Below are 22943 nucleotides of genomic sequence, written 5' to 3' on the forward strand. Positions count from 1 at the left end.
GAGAACGTAGGTCATCCACAGATATGAGGCTTCCACTCACTCGCTCGTTCAGCCCCTGCGCCGCGCTCTTACTGTGCAGTGTGGAACCCGTTCCTGTTGTTGCTGTAATAAATTTCCACAAACTTGATGGATGACAACAACACAGCTTTCCAAACTATCTTACAGTGTTATAGCTAGGAAATATGAAATGCATCTCACGGCGCTAAAATCAAGGTGACAGCGAGGCTGCCTTCCCTCTGAAGGTTTGAGGCGAGAATCTGCCTCCCACATTTCCCACCTCCTAGAGGCTCCCACATTCCTCGGCTCCTGGTCCCCTTCCTCCCTCTTAAAAGCACCCAAAGACTGGTCACGTCTCTCACACGGCATCACTCAACCCTTCTTCCTTACCACACCTCTTTCTCTGAATGTTACTCGCCTTCTTCCTCATCTTTCAAGGACTTTGGGATTCTATTGAGTATGCCGAGATAATCCATCATAATCTCCCTAAAATCATCGAGGATAACCTCCTTTTAAATTCAGCTGATCAGCATCTTCATTGCTCCTTTTCATGTAAAATAACATGTTCACAAGATATGGGGGCTAGGACACGGACATTTTCAGGGTAGGGCGGCATTCCTCTGCCTTCCACAAATGGTAAACAGGATGCATTTGTCCTTTGCTCTTAGGACACTGATATTGCAGGTGGTTAAATGGGAGGGCAGAACATGAACGCACAGGTGGGGCAATAATGAATGATCCATTGTGAAGCTACTGTGCACAAAATGTATTAATTTGTCTATTTATTTACTTATTTGAGGTGAAGTCATGCCCCGTTTCCAGGCTGTAATTCAGTGACATGATCTCGGCTCACTGCAACCTCCACTTTCCAGGTTCAAGAGATTCTCCTGACTCAGCCTCCCAAGTAGCTGGGTTTACAATCCCCTCCAGCACACTCAGCTAATTTTCTCTTATATTTTTTAGTAGAGATGGGGTTTCTCCGTGTTTTACAGGCTCTCTTGAACTCCCAACCTTAACTGATCTCACTGCCTCAGCCTCCCAAACGGCTGGGACTCCAGACGTGAGCCACAGCACCCAGCTGAAATTTAAAATAAATAATAGATAATGCTAAGCGTAAAATGTCAGAAGACAGAGTAGGTTCATTGATCGACAATATTTGTGACCTTAATGAAAAAAATGATTTCAACTCTTGGAAGATAGGTGAAAGGATTTTTCATGCAGAGTTGTCAGCTGTGAAGACACAAAGGTGCAAACAATCTTGTGTTGAAGGAAGAGGCTGTGCCTGACATGCTGGGAATGAGATGGGGAGAATTACAGGATGACTGTAGAGACGGGGAGCACGCTGGGTACACAGGAAAATAAGAGGGAAAAGGAGTGTGTGTTTTCTACTCACAGCCATTGGAATTCACCAGGGGCGAACTAGGAATCCCTACATGATTAACAGTGACACTCATTCCAGGGAGACAGAACACACACACAATGAATTACAGAAAGCAGGTTCATTACTAACAGACAAGCAGCAAGTGACAACAGGAGCTACGCTTCAGGGTGAGCCAGTCCCCTAAGGCTCAGAAAAGCTGCCCGGGACACACGGAGTCACCCCATATGCAGTGTAGCTGTGGGAACCGAAAAGCAGCCCCACCTGGGCTTTGCACCCTGGAGCCACAGGAAGCGCTGAGCTAAAGCCCTGCCTCACACCCTCCTCTAGGAAGAGCAGAAGAGAGCCCAGGCTGTTCTGGGACGTTCCTCCTGATCTCAGGACGTTGCTGTCTTAGTCCATTTTTGTTGCTATCAGGGAACACCTGAGCCTGGGTAACTTCTAAAGAAAACAGATGTGTTTGGCTCACAGTTCTGCAGGCTGTACTAGAAGCATGGCACCAGCATCTATTTCCTGTGATGACCTGAGGCCGCTTTCACTCTGGCAGAAGGAAGGGGGCCCTTGTGTGCAGACACCACAGAGATCACAGGGCAAAAGAGCGAGTGAGGTCGGGCCATGGAGCCTCCAGGCTCTTTTTAGCAACCAGCTCTCAGGGAACTAACAGAAAACTTGCTAACCCCGTCTCATGGGGACAGCATTAATCTATTCATGATGGATCCACCCCCATGACCGAAACACATCTCAATAGGCGCAAACTCCCACACTGCAAGTTAAATATCTAGGTTTGGAGGAGCCAGACATTCAAACTGTAGCAGTGGTATCTCCAGCACATTCTCTGATTACTGAGAACTATAGCTGAGAAAGCAGGAGAAATCTGGGTCTCCTGCCACTGGGGTGCTGGTTCTAAAGAGACGTTGTGTGTGGTTACCTGGCAGTGAAGAGATGAGAGACGATCCCTGAAGAGGAACTGCTGTGGTCAACTTCTTACTGGGTTCCCATCTTCCTCCAGGTTTCCCCAGACACCTGCACCTTCTCATTCGGTGCTCAGTGGTCATCATCCCCTTCACCATCCTCCTCTTCTTTCTCATTCGTCGCTGGTGGTCCAACAAAAGGAGTAAGTCTCATGAAGCAGAGGCCGGAGACCTCAGGGCCGTGTGTGGAAGCGGGATGGGACCACGCGGGTGTGTGTTCCTCATCGGCGGGATGGTCTCTGGCCCAAGGCAGGAGCTGCAGAGGCAGGGCTTTCTAGAGAGAGCACCAGACACCCTGCCCCTGCCTTCAGCTCAGAAGCAATGGGATGGAAATTGAGAGCTCTTCATGGGAGGGGTCCTTGTACCCAGAGAGACAGAATGTGTGAGTCAGGCTGTAGGCAGCTGAGGGACCTCAGGCACTCATGGCCTCCCCTTGTGTGTTGGTGTCTGCACATCAAATGAGGACACAGAAGGGCCCTCCCAGGTGCTTTGATGACTTCTGTCTCCTACAGATGCTGCTGTAATGAACCAAGAACCTGGGGAGGACAGAAGAGTGAACAGGGAGGTAGGTCCTCCTCGGCCCAGCCTCGGGGATGGAGTCTTATTCCCTAATAGTCACGTAGAATGTGAGCCCCTCCCTCACTCAACATTTCCCTCTCTCCAGGACTCTGAAGAACAAGACCCTCAGGAGGTGACATAGGCACAGATGGATCACTGCGTTTTCACACAGAGAAAAATCACTCAGCCTTCTCAGAGGCCCAAGAGAGCCCCAACAGAAACCAGTGTGTACATGGAACTTCTAAATGCTGAGCCTGGATTGCTGTCTCCTGTCTGTGAACATCATGCACAGGCCTTGAGGGGTCCTCTAGGGAGACAATGGCCCTGTCTCAAACCCTGCTTACCAGCTCCAATGTAACAGCACCTGGGACCTGAAGGTGTGAGTCTGCATCTTAGGGGATCGCTCTTCCTCACACCATGAATCTGAACGTGGCTCTCTCTCGCTTACAATGTCTGTGGTCCCCACTGCCTGCTGGACAGGAAACATACTCGTTTGCTTCACACACAATTCTCCATTTCACTTGACCCTGCCCACCTCTCCAACCTAACTGGCTTACTTCCTGTTCCTACCTGAGGCTGCAGTCACACTGAGGAACTCACAAGTCCAGACTAGAAGAGGCTCCCTCTTAACACAGCACTTAGACACGTGCTGTTCCACCTCCCCTCCTGCTGTTCCACCTTCCCTCTGACTATCTTTCAGCCTTCTGTCATCAGTAAAACTTAAAATTTTTTTTTTAATTTCAATGTAGGTCTTTCCTCTTTAAATAAACCCATCTGCCCTCATGAGTTAGGTAATGTGACTCTTTTTTTGCCTTAACTTTTGGTGTTATCATTACTATGTCCACATAACCCCACATGTTCTCCACTGGGTTCTCACCCCTGGACTGGGAGCTTCTGGAAGCAGGTGGAGTCTGATTTGTCCCTGGGACTCCAATTTCCATCCAAAGATGCAGCATATAGGAGGTTCCAAGGATCGTGAATCAGATAGACAAGTGCTGTTCCTACTCTCCGCAGACCTGGAAAGCTTGCAGGGTAATTCCAACATGAAACATTTGCAGGGTCATCGCCCTTGTTAGTCTCATCTCCACAAGGACACTTATCAAAACATCATCTTTCACATGATAAATACACAGTCGGTCCTCCATATCTGCAGGGTTTACAGCTGTTCGTGTAACAAAATATAAATCAAAAATATTCAGAGAAAAAAAATCCCCAATATTTCAAAAAGCATGAGTATGTTGAATGGACCCGAGTGAAGCTGTGCGTAGCCTGTATCAGGAATGCTAAGTAATCTGGAGAGGATCTGACATACACAGGAGGACGTGCAGGGTTATATGCACTCACTAAGCCATTTCATGTCAGAGGCTGGAGCATCTGCAGATTCTCACATCTCAGTGAGGATCCTGGAACCAGTCACCCAGGAATAGTGATGGGTGACTCCATATAATTTTACTTGTCAATTTAAGAAATGTATCATAAAAAATTTATGATGAGTCAGACCACAGTGCAATCAAGTTAGAACTCAGAATTCAGAAGCCAACCCAGAACCGCACAGCCTCATGGAAATTGAGCAACTTTCTCCTGAATGTTGACTGGATAAACACTGAAATGAAGGCAGAAATAAAGACATTCTTCAAAACCAACGAGAACGAAGACACCACATACCAGAATCTCTGGGACACATTTAAAGCAGTTTCTAGAGGAAAATATATAGCAATAAGTGCCCACATGAGAAAAAAGGAGAGATCTAAATTTGACACCCTATCGTCAAAATTGAAAGAGCTAGAGGAGCAAAATCAAAAAAACTCAAAACCTAGCAGAAGACAAGAAATAACTAAGATCAGAGCAGAACTGAAGGAGATAGAGACACGAAAAACCCTTCAAAAAATCAATAAATCTAGGAGCTGGTTTTTTGAAAAGATCAACAAAATAGACAGACCACTAGCCAGACTAATAAAAAAGAAAAGAGAGAATAACCAAATAGATGCAATAAAAAACGATAAAGGGGATATCACCACAGATTGCACAGAAATTCAAACCATCATCAGAGACTATTACAAACAACTCTATGCACATAAACTAGAAAAACCTGGAAGAAATGGATAAATTCCTGGACACTTGCCTCCTCCCAAGCCTAAACCAGGAAGAAGTCGAAACCCTGAATAGACCAATAACAAGGTCTGAAGTTGAGGCAGCAATTAACAGCCTACCACCCAAAAAAAGCCCAGGTCCAGATGGGTTCACAGCCGAATTCTACCAGACATACAAAGAGGAGCTGGTACCATTCCTTCTGAAACTATTCCAAATAAACCAAAAAGAGGGAATCCTTCCCAAATCATTTTATGAGACCAACATCATCCTGATACCAAAACCTGGCAGAGACTCAACAAGAAAAGAAAACTACAGGCCAATATCCATGATAGACATAGATGCAAAAATCTTCAATAAAATACTGGCAAGCCGATTGCAACAGCACATCAAAAAGCTTATCCACCACGATCAAGTAGGATTCATCCCGGGGATGCAAGGCTGGTTCAATATACACAAGTCTCTAAACGTAATTCACCACATAAACAGAACCAAAGACAAAAACCACATGATTATCTCAATTGATGCAGAGAAGGCCTTCGACAAAATTCAAAGGCCCTTTATGCTAAAAACTCTCCATAAACTAGGTATCGACGGAACGTACCTCAAATTAATAAAAGCTATTTATGACAAACCAACAGCCAATATCATACTGAATGGGCAAAAACTGGAAGCATTCCCTTTGAAATCTGGCACTAGACAAGGATGCCCTCTCTCACCACTCCTATTCAATATAGTACTGGAAGTTCTAGCCAGAGCAATCAGACAAGAAAAAGAAATAAAGGGTATTCAATTAGGAAAGGAGGAAGTCAAATTGTCTCTATTTGCAGACGACATGATTGTATATCTAGAAGACCCTATCATCTCAGCCCAAAATCTCCTGAAACTGATAAGCAACTTCAGCAAAGTCTCAGGATACAAAATCAATGTGCAAAAATCACAAGCATTCCTATACACCAATAACAGACTTAAAGAGAGCCAAATCAAGAACAAACTGCCATTCACAATTGCTACAAAGAGAATAAAATACCTAGGAATACAACTAACAAGGAACGTAAAGGACCTCTTCAAGGAGAACTACAAACCACTGCTCAACGAAATAAGAGAGGACACAAACAGATGGAGAAACATTCCATGTTCATGGTTAGGAAGAATCAATATCTTGAAAATGGCCATACTGCCCAAAGTAATTTACAGATTCAACGCTATCCCCATCAAGCTACCAATGACCTTCTTCACAGAACTGGAAAAAAACACCTTAAACTTCATATGGAACCAAAAGAGAGCCCGCATAGCCAAGTCAATCCTAAGCAAAAAGAACAAAGCGGGAGGCATCACACTACCGGACATCAAACTCTACTACAAGGCTACAGTAATCAAAACAGCATGGTACTGGTACCAAAACAGAGATATAGACCAATGGAACAGAACAGAGGCGTCGGAGGTGACACAACATATCTACAACCACCCGATCTTTGACAAACCTGATAAAAACAAGCAATGGGGAAAGGATTCCCTGTTCAATAAGTGGTGTTGGGAAAACTGGCTAGCCATATGCAGAAAGCAGAAATTCGACCCCTTCCTGACACCTTACACTAAAATTGACTCCAGATGGATTAAAGACTTAAACATAAGACCTAACACCATAAAAATACTAGAAGGAAACCTAGGCAAAACCATTCAGAACATAGGAGTAGGCAAGGACTTTATGACCAAAACACCAAAAGCAATGGCAACAAAAGCCAAAATAGACAAATGGGACCTAATCAAACTCCACAGCTTCTGCACGGCAAAAGAAACAGTCAATAGAGTGAATTGGCAACCAACAGAATGGGAAAAAATTTTTGCAGCCTACCTGTCTGACAAAGGGCTGATATCCAGAATTTACAACGAGCTAAAAAAGATATACAAGAAAAAAACAAACAAGTCCATTCAAAAATGGGCGAAGGATATGAACAGATACTTTACAAAAGAAGACATACATGAGGCCAACAAACATATGAAAAAATGCTCATCATCACTGGTCATTAGAGAAATGCAAATCAAAACTACATTGAGATACCATCTCACGCCAGTTAGAATGGTGATCATTAAAAAAACTGGAGACAACAGATGCTGGAGAGGATGTGGAGAAATAGGAACACTTTTACACTGTTGGTGGGAGTGTAAATTAGTTCAACCACTGTGGAACACAGTGTGGTGATTCCTCAAGGACCTAGATATAGAAATTCCATTTGACCCAGCAATCCCATTACTGGGCATATATCCAAAGGATTATCAATCGTTCTACTATAAGGACACATGCACACGAATGTTCATTGCAGCACAGTTTACAATAGCAAAGTCCTGGAACCAACCGAAATGCCCATCGATGATAGACTGGACAGGAAAAATGTGGGACATATACACCATGGAATATTATGCAGCCATAAAAAACGAGGAGGAGTTCGCGTCCTTTGTAGGGACATGGATGAACCTGGAAACCATCATTCTCAGCAAACTGACACAAGAACACAAAATCAAACACCACATGTTCTCACTCATAGGTGGGTGTTGAATAAGGAGAACACATGGACACAGGGAGGGGAGCACTATACACGGAGGTCTGTTGGTGGGGAGTGGGGTGTCAGCGGGGGGGTGGGGAGTTGGAGAGGGATAGCATGGGGAGAAATGCCAGATATAGGTGAAGGGGAGGGAGGCAGCAAATCACACCGCCACGTATGCACCTATGCAACAACCTTGCAGGTTTTTCACATGTACCCCAAAACCTAAAATGCAATAAAAAAAAAAAAAGAAACAACACTGTTATCACATCCAAACAAAAACAAAAACAAACAAACAAAAAAAAATTTACGATGAGAAGATAAAAAATAAGCAGTGTTTTTATAGTGTCAGAATACATTTACATGTATTTTTTCAGACAAATAACTCTTTGGTCCAGTGTTGTTTATTGAGAAGACATTCTATTCCACCTTAATCCACACGGCAGCTGTTGTCAACTATACAGGGACTGTGTGTACACAGATGTGTTTTACACACTGTTTTCTGCTCACTGACTGTGTCCACTCTCGTGAGGATGCTACACTTTATGTAACTTTATACAACCCCTTAAAATTTGGTAGCCTGAGTCCTCTAATTTCTTATTAGAGGCCATTTGCTTTCCTTCCCCCTCCCCCGCCTTTTTTTTTTTTGAGACAGACTCTCGCTCTCTCACTCAGGCCAGAGTGCAGTGGTGCGATCTCGGCTCACTGCCACCTCTGCCTCCTAGGTCCAAGTGACTCTTGTGCCTCGGCCTCCCAACTAGCAGGAATTACAGGCGCCTGCCACCATGCCTGGCTACCTTTGTTTTATTTTTAGTAGAGACGGGGTTTCACCATGTTGTCCAGGCTTGTCTCGAACTCCTGACCTCAGGAAATCCGCCCACCTCATCGTCAAAGTGCTGCTGGGGGAAACTTGATTTTCTATAGCATTAAGTTACTGGATAGTCCTGAAATATTTAAAATAAGGGAAAGAGAGAGAGAGAACAAACCATTAGTTTGGACTCTGGACTCTTGGGTCATCAAACTATAAAATCCAGATTTACATGTTGTGTTTTGCTAATAAAGTACAATTCTAAAATATGTAAATAACTGGAAAATCCTTCAATGAGAATTTAAGTAATTTGAACTGCTTCTGGCTTAGTACAAGAAATACGAGCAAGAAAAATCCTAGTGAATTTTTGTCACAATTACTCTAATAATGTTAATAGTACCAATTCGATATATTGTATACTACACATGAAGAAGAGCTTGAATCTCAGATAAGAACAGCAAAAATACCTCAAAAGTCTTTAATATCATCACAGAATTCAGTCATCTCATGTACAAGAGATTGGATTGGAGACATGTTTTGAATTGCTCATAGTGAATGACACAAGGTGACAATTCTAGTCAGAACAATTTCCAGGAAGCCATGTTCCTCTCTTGACCGAACCCCCCCTGGGCCTCATGCAAGGTGGAAAGAGCCTGTGTACGTCACCGTCCCATGATGTGGTCAGCATGTAAATGGCACGGGCTGGGCCCCTCACAACATCCTGTGCGCTGCTGAAGGGAGCTGGGGTGCGGCCGCCGGTCTGCACAGGCAGCACCATGTCGCCCATGGTCGTCAGCATGGCGTGTGTCGGTGAGTCCCGGAGGGAATCGAGGGAGGGAGTGCTGGGGTGGGGATATGGGACTGGAGTGGAGATACGGGCCTGGAAGTGTAGACCTGGGCCTGGAGGCTGGGTCTCTGCACAGCCGAGAGCCCTGTTCCCTGGCGTCAGGTGGGCAACAAGGCTGAGTTTAACTTTAGCCCATCAAGGGCCTGGCTGCCAATGTGCACAGCCCCACCAGGACAGCAGGGGAGGCCTGGTTTGTGTGCAGATGAATCATCCATCATGATCTCTCTTTCCAGGGTTCTTCTTGGTCCAGAGGGCCTGGACACATGAGGGTAAGTCCTTCCCTAAACTTTAGGGTGTCATCTCCCCACATAAGAGGATTTTCCTGAAACAGGAGGGAAGCCCTGTGGGGGAGTCTCTCATAAACTAGGAAGAGGGGACCCTGGGATGCTCGGCCCACAGTTCTGACCTAGCCCTTCCCAGCCTTTCCTTCCCTTGGCTGAGTCAAGCTCTGTGGGGACCGGGGTGAGACTAGGGTGCTCCAAGCTGGGGTGTGTGGGGAGGAAGCGGTGTCATCAGCAGAGGAAGGGAGGGAAGCAGTGCTAGGAAAGGCCGACCCTCTGAGGACAAAGTTGTAACTCACACACTCCAGCGTTTCCATGACGGTAGGGGCTGCCGTGTGGCTGCTGACATTCTACCAGAAGAGGTGGGGGGACCACAGACATGACCTGACATTTCAAATCCTCTGATGGGGGCTCAGTTGTTTATTGTGGTTCATGCAGTGGCTGATACTCCATTCACAAAGGACCTGCCCCCACCCCGTGTCTACCTTGTGTTTTTTTATGAAAGCAATTTTGCCGTATTAAAATCTAGTAGGAGTCCATCATTCAGCACTTACTCAAAGTTCTCAGCTGACACGTTTGTTGTAGGGAGACGCCATGTCTGTGCAGGATGGGTCCTTCCTGTAGCCTTGAGCACCCAGGTGTCGTAGGAGCCTTAGAAATGTGGAAAAAGGGAGAATCTTCTGAGCACAGGGAGGGAGGGGCCGCTCCACATCTTCCTCTCTAAGGCAACGCCTCCTGCTCCCCCAGGTGGTCGGGACAAGCCCTTCCTGTCTGCCTGGCCCAGCGCTGTGGTGCTTCAAGGCAGAAATGTGACTCTTCAGTGCTACTATCGTCTTGGGTTTAACAAGTTCATGTTGTACGAGGAAGACCGAATCAACGTTCCCATCCTCCAGGGCAGAATATTCCAGGAGAGCTTTCTCATGGGCCCTGTGACCCCAGCACACGCAGGGACCTACAGATGCCGGGCTTCTCACCCCCACTCGCCTACTCCATGGTCGGCACTCAGTAACCCCCTGGTGATCAGGGTCACAGGTCAGAGGGCTCCTGTCTGGGCTTCTCACTGTCCCACCTCCTGAATCCCAGAGCTTCCAGGCCCTGACTGTATTTGGGGCAAAGGGGGATTGAATACAGGGAAGTGGGTGCTGTGGTGGGAAGAATAACTGTCCCCAATGATGGCCACATTCTCATCCCTGGAACCTGTGACTGTTTATGTTACAGGGCAGGGGACAGAAGGGGGAAGATGGAGCTCAGGTTGTTGATGAGTTGACCTTGAGATGGGGAGGCCGCCTGGACTGTCCAGCTGTGCTCAGTGTCATCACAAGTGCCCACATGAGAGGAGGAGGAAGAGGGCAGTGGGGATTAGAGCAGCGTAGTGGGAGGGAGACTCCAGCAGCCACTGCGGGCTCTGAGGGTGGAGGACGGCCAGGAGCCATGAATGCAGGTGGCCTCTAAGGGCTGGAGAAGTCAAGGGAACTGATTCTCCCCCAAGTCTCCAGACGGAATGCAGCCCTGCAGATGCCCTGATTTTAGCCCAGGGAGAACTGGGCCCGATTTCTGTCTCCAGAAGTGGAAGGGCTCAGTGTGTTCTCTCCTGCCGTCATGTTTTGACAATTTTCTACAGCAGCAACAGGAAACAACACAGGAACCCACGGCAAGGACAAGTCAAGAAACCACACCAGGAGAAGGGTGGCCACCCCGAGATCAGCAAGGGGGGGATGCTGAGGCCACCACCAGGCTCGATCCACATAGGGAGGGGTGGATGCTTCTGGAAACAGCACCAGGGGCCGCCTATGGAAGCCGGGACCATGGAGAAGCACAGACATGGCAGGAGAGGTTCCCAGTCCCCACCAGGAACAGGGACACTGCTGCCCGCCTTCCTCATCAGTTCATACCTCCTGCCAGGGATTCCAATTTGTCCTAAACAGATTGAACCAAGGCTCCAAAAGAGATTGGACCTCAAGGCTAAGAGCCTAGAAATGCAGCTTGTTGTGGTCCCTCTTCTACCCCCACATGGACAGCAGGAAAGAAATTTGTGGGAAAGAGGAACAACAGCCAAAGAAATGAGGCTGAGCCCAGTGGGAAGGGAGTCAGGGGTTGCTAGAGACAGAGACAGAGAAGAGGGAGGGAGACAGAGGGAGGGACCTGCACCAGGGGTGATGGGCACAGAAAAGAGCAGAGAGACACAGGGAGGGAGGAGAGAGTCAGACACCGGGGAGGGGAAGCCTCACTCATTCCAGGTCCCATGGGTGGGAAGACAAAGGGAGATGCCTTCTGAACTCACAACTTCTCTTCCTAGGAGTGCACAGAAAACCTTCCCTCCTGGCCCTCCCAGGTCCCCTGGTGAAATCGGGAGAGATGGTCATCCTGCAATGCTGGTCAGATGTCATGTTTGAGCACTTCCTTCTGCACAGAGAGGGGATCGCTGAGGCCTCCTGGAGCCTCGTTGGAGAGCCCCGTGGTGGCGGCTCCCAGGCCAACTTCTCCATAGGTCCCATGGTGCCTGCCCTTGCAGGGACCTACAGATGCTACGGTTCTGTTACTGACTCTCTCTATGAGTTGTCGGCTCCCAGTGACCCCCTGGACATCGTGATCACAGGTGACAGTATCCAGATATTCTTCTCATTGTCAATAAGACACAGAGTGAATGATTCAGGACTTGGAAGCCCCAGGTGCTCATGAGGAAAATGAGCGTGGGGTTCTTATGGAGAGAGACTGACTTGGTGAGGTCTGTACCAGCAGACACAGAGAAACAGGAGACACAAGTCCAGACCACACATCATAACAGAGGACAGACACGGGAGCCATACTGGGAGAAAAGAGGGAAGGAGGTAGAAGGGACACACAGACAGACAGACATGTCCCAGACAGAGGCGTCCTTCCATGCTGGCTTTGTTCAGACACCTGGCACAGGGTAGAAGTTTTATTTCTGTATTTCCTCCACAAAGTGTTCTGTACCAGGAGAACCCAAAGACACCCAGATTTCTGACCTGAGTTGGGCCCTGTGGCTTCAGGCCTTGGGGCACCTACAGATGCCGTGTTGATTCTGACACCTCTGCCTTCCGTGCAGTGGAGCCATAATCGTCCCAGGATATCATGGCCCCAGAACACCAACTCCAGTGTGCTGTGTGTACTTGGGGTTCCCAGACTGGATTCTGAGGCTCATATTCCAACTAATCCCACATACTGTAGCATTACTGAGAGACACAGAGAGAAATCAGGGACATCAAAATGCAAAGACATAAACACACACAGAAAGAATCAGGGGAAGGGGATGAGAGACTCACAGACACATAAAGAGAGAGAAAAGAGGGAGGAGAAGTGGAGAGAATGATGGAAGGGAGCAGAGAAAAGCCCTAAAATCAGGGCCCTGCGGGAGGGGCACAGGGAGAGAGAAAGATGGAGATGTGGGACAGACTGCAGAGATTCCAAAGAGACTAGAGAGACCGAGAGGCAGAGAAAGACAGGGAGGCAGAGACACAGATGACAGATGGAGAGATAGAGATAGATAGATGATAAATAGGTAGATGGCAGATCATAGAGAGGTTATAGATACATGATGATTGACAGATGATACACAGAGATGATGATGATTATGATGATAGATGATACATAGGTACAGAGGTAGACAGAAAGATAATAGAGTGATAGATGATGCACAGATATAGATAATAGATAGACAACCTGTGGATGGAACCAAATAGATAGATAGATCAATAGATAATAGATAGAAATATGCAGACAGTTATGAACTAGACAGTGAGAGACTGAGAATTAAAGAAAAAGGAAGATCAAGTCAACCAATTCAAGGAGGGTCAGAGAGAATAAAACAAAAATGGAAAACATACCCGGGGTGGGGAAGTGAGTGGAGAGACAGGGAAGGTAGAAGGAGAAAACAGACAGAAGAGAGACCGGGTGGAGGGTGAGAGAGAGCATCAGCTCATGGAGCAGGGGAGTGAGTTCTCAGCTCAGGTGTGAAGGGAGCTGTGACAAGGAAGAGCCTCCTGAACAAACTGCCTCTTCTCCTTCCAGGTCGATATGAGAAACCTTCTCTCTCAGCCCAGCCGGGCCCCACGGTTCAGGCAGGAGAGAACGTGACCTTGTCCTGCAGCTCCCGGAACTGGTTCGACATGTACCATCTAACTAGGGAGGGGGAGGCCCCTGAACTCAGGCTCCCTGCAGTGCCCAGCATCAATGGAACATTCCAGGCCCACTTCCCTCTGGGCCCTGCCACCCACGGAGGGTCCTACAGATGCTTCGGCTCTTTCCGTGACTCTCCCTACGAGTGGTCAGCCCCGAGTGACCCACTGTCCGTTTCTGTCACAGGTGAGGAAACCCCATACCTGTCCCATGTCTGATGATCCCAGAGTCATAGCTGAGGAACTTCCTGCTGATGATGGAGGGAAGCGTGGACAGATGCAGAGAGAAGACGAAGCCTGGGTGTGAGGGCGGGGTCAGGGCACAGGATGGCAGACAGGGCACCTCCAGGCCCTCCTCCACGGCCTGCATGGAGGCCCGCGTTCAGGGCTCTGGGCACCCAGGCAGATGAAGAAAGCGGTCAGGACAGGCCCAGAGGAGGGGAGATGGGGCTCAGTTTGGGGAGATCAGAGGTTCCCTCAGCCCCTCAACCTCACCCATTTCCCAGAAGCCCATCCTGGCCTCTCACCCACAGAGAGATGTCATCATCAGCAACCCCCGTGTCCTTTTCTTTTCATTTTCAAAAATATTTACTAAGGTTACATAATTTACCACCTGTACCATCATTTTTAAGTGTAAAGTCCAGTGGTAATAAATACATTGATAAGGTTGGCACAGTGGCTCACACCTGTAATCCCAGCACTTTGAGAGGCCAAGACAGGTGGATCATTTGAGATCAGGGGCTCAATACCACCCTCGCCAACATGGGGGAAATCACATCTTTACTAAAAATACGAAAAAAAAATTAACCAGGAATGGTGGCATGTGCCTATAGTCTCAGCTACTTGGGAGGCTGAGGCATGAGAACTGTGTAAGCCCAGGAGACGGAGGTTACAGTGATCCGAAATCATACCACTGTTCTGTAGCCTGGGTGACAGACAGAGACACTGTCTCAGCAAATAAATAAATAAATATTTTTATATTCTTTTTTTCGTTGTTACCCTCCACCATTCCCTTCCTGGCCTCTGAGAGCCACCATTCTCTCTACCTTCATGAGGTCCACCTGTTAGCTCCTGCATATGGGTGAGAAATGGCAATCTCTGTAATGCCCTCCAGTTCATCCATGTGTCTGGAAGTGACAGGACGTTATTGCTTTTATGGAGGAGTGGTCTCCATTGTGCGTATGTGCTACATTCTCTCTATCCGCTCATCCACTGATGGGCAGGTAGGTTGATGCCACGCCTTGGCTACTGTGAACAGTGTTGGGACAGTCGTGGGAGTGCAGATAACGCTTCAATACAGTGATGTCCTTTCCTTTGGGTTTACACCAGTAGTGGAATTGCAAGATCCTATGGAAATTCTCTTTTTAGGTTTTGTTTTGTGTTTCTTGTATTTTTGAGCCAGAGTTTCACTCTTGTTGCCCAGGATGGAGTGCAGTGGCACCATCTGGGCTCACTGCAACCTCCATCTCCTGGATTCCTGCGATTCTCCTGCCTCAGCCTCCCAAGTAGCTGGGATAACTGGCACCCACCACCATGCGCAGCCAGTTTTATTAGAGACTGGGTTTTGCCATGTTGGCCAGGCTGGTCTCAAACTCCTGACCTCAGGTGATCTACCACCTTGGCCTCCCCAATTGCTGGGATTACAGGGGTGAGCCACGGCTACCGAACTTTTTATTGTATTTATTTATTTAATTTTATTTTTTAATTTTTTTTCTGTTCTCCAATTGTGGATAATTTTTCTGAGGCTTCAGATAATTCTGTTTATAATTATGTTTCTCTAACTTCGTGCAGAATTACTACAAAGGATATGAACACATAATGTGTCCACCAGGCTTCATTCTCTTTTTTAAATTAATTTATTTTATTTAATATAACAATTAATAATTATTATTATATCAATATATTAATATTATTAATAATATATTATTTTAGAGACGGCATTTCTCCATGTTGGTCAGGCTGGTCTTGAACCCCCGACCGCAGGTGATCCACCCGCCTCTGCCTCCCAAAGTGCTGGGACTACAGGCGTGAGCCACCGCGCCCGGCAAACTTTTTGTTTTTTGAGGAACTTCCATACTCTTCTCCTTTGTAATGGCTGTACTAATTTACATTCCTATCGACAGTGTACCAGGGTCCTCCCTTCTCTACCACCTCGCCAGCATTCATTTTGTCTTTCAGATAAAAGCCAGTGTAATGGGGTGAGAAGATGGCTCACTGTGATTTCAGTTCGCATTTCTCTGATGACTACCGATACTGAGCACTTTTTCATACACGTGTTGGCCATTTGAATGTTTTGTTCGCTAAGTGTCTGTTCAGGTCTTTCACTAATTGTTAAAGTAACTGTTTCATTTCATTGAGCTTTATGTACACTCTAGTTATTAATCCCCGCTCAGTCGCACACTCTGCAAATATTTCCTCCCATCGTCTGGGTTGTCTCTTCACTTCTTTGGTTGCTTCATTTGAGGTTCAGAAGCTGCTTAGTTGGATGTAATCCCAATGGTCTATTTTTGTTTTAATTTCTTGTGTTTTTGACGTTTTAAAAAAATATCTTCTCTGGCCGGGTGAGGTGGCTCACACCTGTAATCCCAGCACCGTGGGAGGCTGAAGTGGGCAGATCACGAGGTCAAGAGATAGAGACCATCCTGGAAAACATGGTGAAGCCCCCTCTCTACTAAAAATGCAAAAAATTAGCTGGGCATGGTGGTGGGCGCCTGTAGTCCCGGCTACTCGGGAGGCTGACGCAGGAGGATCACTTGAACCCAGGAGGCGCAGGTTGCAGTGAGCCGGGATGGCACCACTGCATTCCAGCCTGGCAACAGAGCAAGACTCTGTCTCAAAAAAAAAAAAAAAATGTCTTTCCTCAGATAAATGTCCTGGAGCATTTCCCCAGTGTTTCCTTTTAGGCATTGTATGGGTTCAGGCTTCCGTCTTTCACCCGTTTTCATTTGGTTTTTGTCTATGCTGAGAGGTAGAGGTTTCAGTTTCATCTCTCTGCATGTAGATATTCAGCTTTCCCTGCTCCATTTATTGAAAATGTTGTCCTTTCCTGATTGTAGGTTCTTTGCCCTTACAATCATCAAAGTTCATTGGATGTAAATGCATGGATTACGTCTGTGTTCTTCCCTCTGCTCTATTGTGCTATGAGCCTTTCTTTATGCCAGTATCATGCTGTTTAGCTTACTACAGCTTTGTAACATATTTTTAAGTGGGAGAGTGTCATGCATCCAGCACCTGTTTTGTATTTATACCTCAAAATCTTAGGACATGGGCATCGCTTTTGATGATTATGGAGAAGGGGGTGCCAGGGCCCATTAGATAACAGTATTGGCCATTAGTTAACCTCAAAGATTTCCAATGAGTGGAGGATAGGCACCCTCATTTCCACACCTCTCTCCTGTCTGTTGTTCTGGAAATCCTTTAAGTAGCTGGCCTTCACCCACAGAACCAAGCTCCAAAAATGGTGAGAAAAGGATTCCTCTTATCTCTGCCTTTGGAAACCTGGGGAGGTTGGTACCTTGGATTCAAGCGTTGGCTCAGTGCCTCCTAGCCCAGTGATTGTGGGGTGGTCTTCTAACATCTCTGACCCTAAGACATTACAACAGTGAAACGTATCCGGGGTTAGCAAAGGGCTCACTGAAGTCTCTTCATTTCAAATTTCCACAGCTGAGACCTCCTTCAGGCTAAATGGATGAGTACAAATCTGACATCCTTCTCAGGGATAATGTGGTGGTTTTTATGCCTGCATTTCAAACTGGAGGACAAATTCATGGGGGCTTGTGAGAGGGAAGGGAAGGGAACATCTGATGAGCGCAGGGTGTTTCTGCAGGATTCCACTTACCATGGAATAAGCTCCTGTTGCTCATGACGCAACCCTGGCTGACTCAGCAGAGCAACAGTCTTGCAGTAAGAGAGAACGTAGGTCATCCACAGATATGAGGCTTCCACTCACTCGCTCGTTCAGCCCCTGCGCCGCGCTCTTACTGTGCAGTGTGGAACCCGTTCCTGTTGTTGCTGTAATAAATTTCCACAAACTTGATGGATGACAACAACACAGCTTCCAAAACTATCTTACAGTGTTATAGCTAGGAAATATGAAATGCATCTCACGGCGCTAAAATCAAGGTGACAGCGAGGCTGCCTTCCCTCTGAAGGTTTGAGGCGAGAATCTGCCTCCCACATTTCCCACCTCCTAGAGGCTCCCACATTCCTCGGCTCCTGGTCCCCTTCCTCCCTCTTAAAAGCACCCAAAGACTGGTCACGTCTCTCACACGGCATCACTCAACCCTTCTTCCTTACCACACCTCTTTCTCTGAATGTTACTTGCCTTCTTCCTCATCTTTCAAGGACTTTGGGATTCTATTGAGTATGCCGAGATAATCCATCATAATCTCCCTAAAATCATCGAGGATAACCTCCTTTTAAATTCAGCTGATCAGCATCTTCATTGCTCCTTTTCATGTAAAATAACATGTTCACAAGATATGGGGGCTAGGACACGGACATTTTCAGGTAGGGCGGCATTCCTCTGCCTTCCACAAATGGTAAACAGGATGCATTTGTCCTTTGCTCTTAGGACACTGATATTGCAGGTGGTTAAATGGGAGGGCAGAACATGAACGCACAGGTGGGGCAATAATGAATGATCCATTGTGAAGCTACTGTGCACAAAATGTATTAATTTGTCTATTTATTTACTTATTTGAGGTGAAGTCATGCCCCGTTTCCAGGCTGTAATTCAGTGACATGATCTCGGCTCACTGCAACCTCCACTTTCCAGGTTCAAGAGATTCTCCTGACTCAGCCTCCCGAGTAGCTGGGTTTACAATCCCCTCCAGCACACTCAGCTAATTTTCTCTTATATTTTTTAGTAGAGATGGGGTTTCTCCGTGTTTTACAGGCTGTCTTGAACTCCCAACCTTAACTGATCTGACTGCCTCAGCCTCCGAAACATCTGGGACTCCAGGCGTGAGCCACAGCACCCAGCCGAAATTTAAAATAAATAGATAATGCTAAGCATAAAATGTCAGAAGACAGAGTAGGTTCATTGATCGACAATATTTGTGACCTTAATGAAAAAAAATGGTTTCAACTCTTGGAAGATAGGTGAAAGGATTTTTCATGCAGAGCTGTCAGCTGTGAAGACACAAAGGTGCAAACAATCTTGTGTTGAAGGAAGAGGCTGTACCTGACATGCTGGGAATGAGATGGGGAGAATTACAGGATGACTGTAGAGATGAGGAGTATGCTGGGTACACAGGAAAATAAGAGGGAAAAGGAGTGTGTGTTTTCTATTCACAGCCATTGGAATTCATCGGGGGCGAACTAGGAATCCCTACATGATTAGCAGTGACACTCATTCCAGGGAGACAGAACACACACACAATGAATTACAGAAAGCAGGTTCATTACTAACAGACAAGCAGCAAGTGACAACAGGAGCTACGCTTCAGGGCGAGCCAGTCCCCTAAGGCTCAGAAAAGCTGCCCGGGACACACGGAGTCACCCCATATGCAGTGTAGCTGTGGGAACCGAAAAGCAGCCCCACCTGGGCTTTGCACCCTGGAGCCACAGGAAGCGCTGAGCTAAAGCCCTGCCTCACACCCTCCTCTAGGAAGAGCAGGCGAGAGCCCAGGCTGTTCTGGGATGTTCCTCCTGATCTCAGGACGTTGCTGTCTTATTCCGTTTTTGTTGCTATCAGGGAACACCTGAGCCTGGGTAACTTCTAAAGAAAACAGATGTGTTTGGCTCACGGTTCTGCAGGCTGTACTAGAAGCATGGCACCAGCATCTATTTCTTTTGATGACCTGAGGCCGCTTTCACTCTGGCAGAAGGAAGGGGGCCTGTGGGTGCAGACACCACAGAGATCACAGGGCAAAAGAGCGAGTGAGGTCGGGCCATGGAGCCTCCAAGCTCTTTTTAGCAACCAGCTCTCAGGGAACTAATAGAAAACTTGCTAACCCCGTCTCATGGGGGCAGCATTAATCTATTCCTGATGGATCCACCCCCATGACCGAAGCACGTCTCAATAGGCGCAAACTCCCACACTGCAAGTTAAATATCTAGGTTTGGAGGAGCCAGACATTCAAACTGTGTAGCAGTAGTATCTCAAGCACATTCTCTGATTATTGAGAACTATAGCTGAGAAAGCAGGAGAAATCTGGGTCTCCCGCCATGAGGTGCTGGTTCTAAAGAGATGTTGTGTGTGGTTACCTGGCAATGAAGAGATGAGAGAGGATCCCTGAAGAGGAACTGCTGTGGTCAGCTGCTTACTGGGTTCCCATCTTCCTCCAGGTAACCCCAGACACCTGCGCGTTCTGATTGGGTCCTCAGTGGTCATCATCCCCTTCACCATCCTCCTCTTCTTTCTCATTCGTCGCTGGTGGTCCAACAAAAAGAGTAAGCCTCATGAAGCAGAGGCCGGAGACCTCAGGGCCGTGCGGAAGCGGGATGGGACCACGCGGGTGTGTGTTCCTCATCGGCGGGATGGTCTCTGGCCCAAGACAGGAGCTGCAGATGCAGGGCTTTCTAGAGAGAGCACCAGACACCCTGTCCCTGCCTTCAGCTCACAGACCTTTGCCTGATTCTGAACTGTATCCTCACATCCCTGCAGCCACTGACATCCAGGAGAAGGTTCCATGACAGGCAGAAAGTGGGAGACAGAATCAGTGGGATGGAAATTGAGAGCTCTTCATGGGAGGGGTCCTTGTACTCAGAGAGACAGAATGTGTGAGTCAGGCTGTTGGCAGCTGAGGGGCCTCAGGCACCCATGGCCTCCCCCTGTGTGTTGGTGTCTGCACATGAAATGAGGACACAGAAGGGCCCTCCCAGGTGCTTTGATGACTTCCGTCTCCTACAGATGCTGCTGTAATGAACCAAGAGCCTGGGGAGGACAGAACAGTGAACAGGGAGGTAGGTCCTCCTCGGCCCAGCCTTGGGGATGGAGTCTTATTCTCTAATAGTCCCGAAGAATGTGAGCCCCTCCCTCACTCAACATTTCCCTCTCTCCAGGACTCTGATGAACAAGACCCTCAGGAGGTGAAATACACACAGTTGAATCATGGCGTTTTCACACAGAGAAAAATCACTCGCCCTTCTCAGAGGCCCAGGAGACTCCCAACAGATACCAGTGTGTACATGGAACTCCCAAATGCGGAGCCCGGATTGAAAGTTGTCTCCTGTCCGTGAACATCATGAACAGGGCTTGAGGGGTCCTCTAGGGAGACAATGGCCCTGTCTCAAACCCTGCTTGCCAGCTCCAATGTAACAGCACCTGGGACCTGAAGGCGTGAGTCTGCATCTTAGGGGATCGCTCTTCCTCACACCATGAATCTGAACGTGGCTCTCTCGCTTACAAATGTCTGCGGTCCCCACTGCCTGCTGGACAGAAAACACACTCGTTTGCTTAACACACAATTCTCCATTTCACTTGACCCCTGCCCACCTCTCCAACCTAACTGGCTTACTTCCTGTTCCTACCTGAGGCTGCAGTCACACTGAGAAACTCACAAGTCCAGACTAGAAGAGGCTCCCTCTTAACACAGCACTTAGACACGTGCTGTTCCACCTTCCCTCCTGCTGTTCCACCTTCCCTCTGACTATCTTTCAGGCTTCTGTCATCAGTAAAACTTATTAAATTCTTAAAAATAATGTCAATGTAGTACTCTCCTCTTCAAATGAACATGTCTCACACCTCATGCTTTGGGTAATGTGACTCTTTTTTTTTTTGCCTAAAGTTTCAAGTGTTATCATTACTTGTCCACATAACCCCACATGTTCTCCACTGGGTTCTCACCCCTGGACTGGGAGCTTCTAGGAGCAGGTGGAGCCCGGTTTGTCCCTGGGACTCCAATTTCCATCCAAAGATGCAGCACATAGGAGGTTCCAAGGATCGTGAATCAGATGAGCAAGTGCTGTTCCTACTCTCTGCAGACCTGGAAAGCTTGCAGGGTAATTCCAAGATGAAACATTTGCAGGGTCATCACCCTTGTTAGTCTCATCTCCACGAGGACACTTATCAAAACATCATGTTTCACACTATAAATACAGTCTGTCCTCCATACCTGTGGGGTTTACAGCTGTGTATCAAACCAACTATAAATCAAAAATATTCAGAGAAGAAAATCCACAAAGTTCCAAAAAGCAAAACTATGTTGAATGGACACAAGTGAAGTGGTGCATAGGCGGTATCAGGAATGATAAGTAATCAGGAGAGGATCTGATGTATACAGGAGGACGTGCAGGGCTATATGCACTCACTAAGCCATTTCATGTCAGAGTCTGAAGCATCTGCAGATTTTGGCATCTGAGTGAGGATCCTGGATCCAGTCACCCAGGAATAGTGATGGGTGACTGTGTATAACTTTTATTTCTCAATTTTAAATATAAATCATAAAAATTTACAATAACAAGATAAAAAACAAGAAGTGTTTATATAGTGTCTGAGTAAGTTTACATTTATTTTTTTCTACATGAACCCTTTGGGGTCCAGTGTTATTTATTGAGAAGACATTCTATTCCACCTTAAAGCACATGGCAGCCTTTGTCATCTATACAGGGACTGTGTGTGCATAGATGTGTTTTACACACTGTTGTCTGCTCAGTGGCTGTGTCCACTCTCTTGAGGATGCTGCACTTCATGTAACCTCATAACATCCCTTAAAATTTGGTAGCCTGAGCCCTCTAATTTGTTATTATAGGCTATTTGCTATGCTTTCTGTTTTTTCTTAAGGCGGAGTCTTGTTCTGTCACCCAGGCTGAACTATAGTGGTGCAATCTCGGCTCACTGCAACCTCCAACTCCCAAGTTCAAGAGATTCTTGTGCCTCAGCCTCTTGAGCAGCTGGCATTACAGGTGCCCGCCACCAGACCCAGTTAATTTTTGTATTTTTAGCAGAGACATGGTTTCACCATGTTGGCCAGGCTGGTGTCAAACTCCCGACATCAGTTGATCCACTCACCTCAGCTTCCCAAAGTGCTGGGGGGGACTTCATTTTCTATAGCATTATGTTACTGGATAGTTCTGTAAAATTTAAAATGAGGGAGGGAGAAAGAGAGAGAGCAAACCATTAGTTTACACTCTGAACTCTTGGGTCATGAGACAAATTCTAGATAAAACTACAAAATCCAGAATTTACATGTTGTTGTCTTTGTTGATAAAATACAATTCTAAGATTGTAAATAACTCCATAATCGTCCACAGGGAATTTAAATTATTTTAATTGCTTCTGGCTTAATACTAGAAACAGAAGCATAAAAAAATTTTAAGGGTTTTTTGTCACAATTACTCTGAAAATGTTAATAATAATAATACCTATTAGATATTTTGCATACTACACAT

At 46.9% G+C, this 22943-nt stretch overlaps 3 protein-coding genes across 4 annotated transcripts in view; 2 read left to right on the forward strand and 1 right to left on the reverse strand.

Annotated features, from left to right (window-relative positions):
- Window positions 1–21285, forward strand: part of LOC105705730 (killer cell immunoglobulin-like receptor 3DL3) — a 29730-nt gene extending 8445 nt beyond the window's left edge. Inside the window, exons 6-8 of one of the 2 annotated variants that reach the window (XM_064380840.1) lie at window positions 19899–20003; window positions 20464–20516; window positions 20616–21285. In XM_064380840.1, the coding sequence (XP_064236910.1) occupies window positions 19899–20003; window positions 20464–20516; window positions 20616–20792 (335 nt within the window). In that variant the 3' untranslated portion in view covers window positions 20793–21285. Of the gene's footprint in view, window positions 1–2384; window positions 2841–19898; window positions 20004–20463; window positions 20517–20615 lie in introns of those variants that run through there. The other variant, XM_064380841.1, reaches the window with a different exon arrangement.
- LOC105705738 (putative killer cell immunoglobulin-like receptor like protein KIR3DP1) overlaps window positions 1–22943 on the reverse strand; it is a 63233-nt gene that overhangs the window by 18477 nt on the left and 21813 nt on the right. The window contains exons 3-8 of the mRNA XM_064380843.1: window positions 22564–22625; window positions 21400–21546; window positions 19818–20984; window positions 17122–17618; window positions 13812–13997; window positions 10026–10122 (exon numbers count right to left, since the gene is read on the reverse strand). The gene's annotated coding sequence lies outside the window, so the exon portion shown is untranslated. The remainder of the gene's footprint in view (window positions 1–10025; window positions 10123–13811; window positions 13998–17121; window positions 17619–19817; window positions 20985–21399; window positions 21547–22563; window positions 22626–22943) is intronic.
- Window positions 9116–14246, forward strand: LOC135276702 (killer cell immunoglobulin-like receptor 3DL1). Its single transcript, XM_064380848.1, has 5 exons — window positions 9116–9153; window positions 9424–9459; window positions 10219–10503; window positions 11768–12067; window positions 13501–14246. Exons 1-5 carry the CDS (start codon window positions 9120–9122, stop codon window positions 13824–13826), a joined length of 981 nt encoding a protein of 326 aa, XP_064236918.1. The 5' UTR covers window positions 9116–9119; the 3' UTR covers window positions 13827–14246.

Source organism: Aotus nancymaae, unplaced genomic scaffold, assembly GCF_030222135.1.
Source record: "Aotus nancymaae isolate 86718 unplaced genomic scaffold, 86718_ANA_hifiasm-v0.15.2.pri h1tg000028l, whole genome shotgun sequence".
In the NCBI taxonomy this organism is placed as follows: Eukaryota; Metazoa; Chordata; class Mammalia; order Primates; family Aotidae; genus Aotus; species Aotus nancymaae.

What these genes read in the sequence shown, in the direction of transcription:
- LOC135276702 (XM_064380848.1), top strand. Translation starts at nt 9,120, where the DNA reads ATGTCGCCCATGGTCGTCAGCATGGCGTGTGTCG. An exon ending in CCTGGTGATCAGGGTCACAG is followed by an intron (nt 10,504 to 11,767) that starts GTCAGAGGGCTC and finishes TTCTCTTCCTAG; the next exon opens with GAGTGCACAGAAAACCTTCC. An exon ending in CCTGGACATCGTGATCACAG is followed by an intron (nt 12,068 to 13,500) that starts GTGACAGTATCC and finishes TTCTCCTTCCAG; the next exon opens with GTCGATATGAGAAACCTTCT.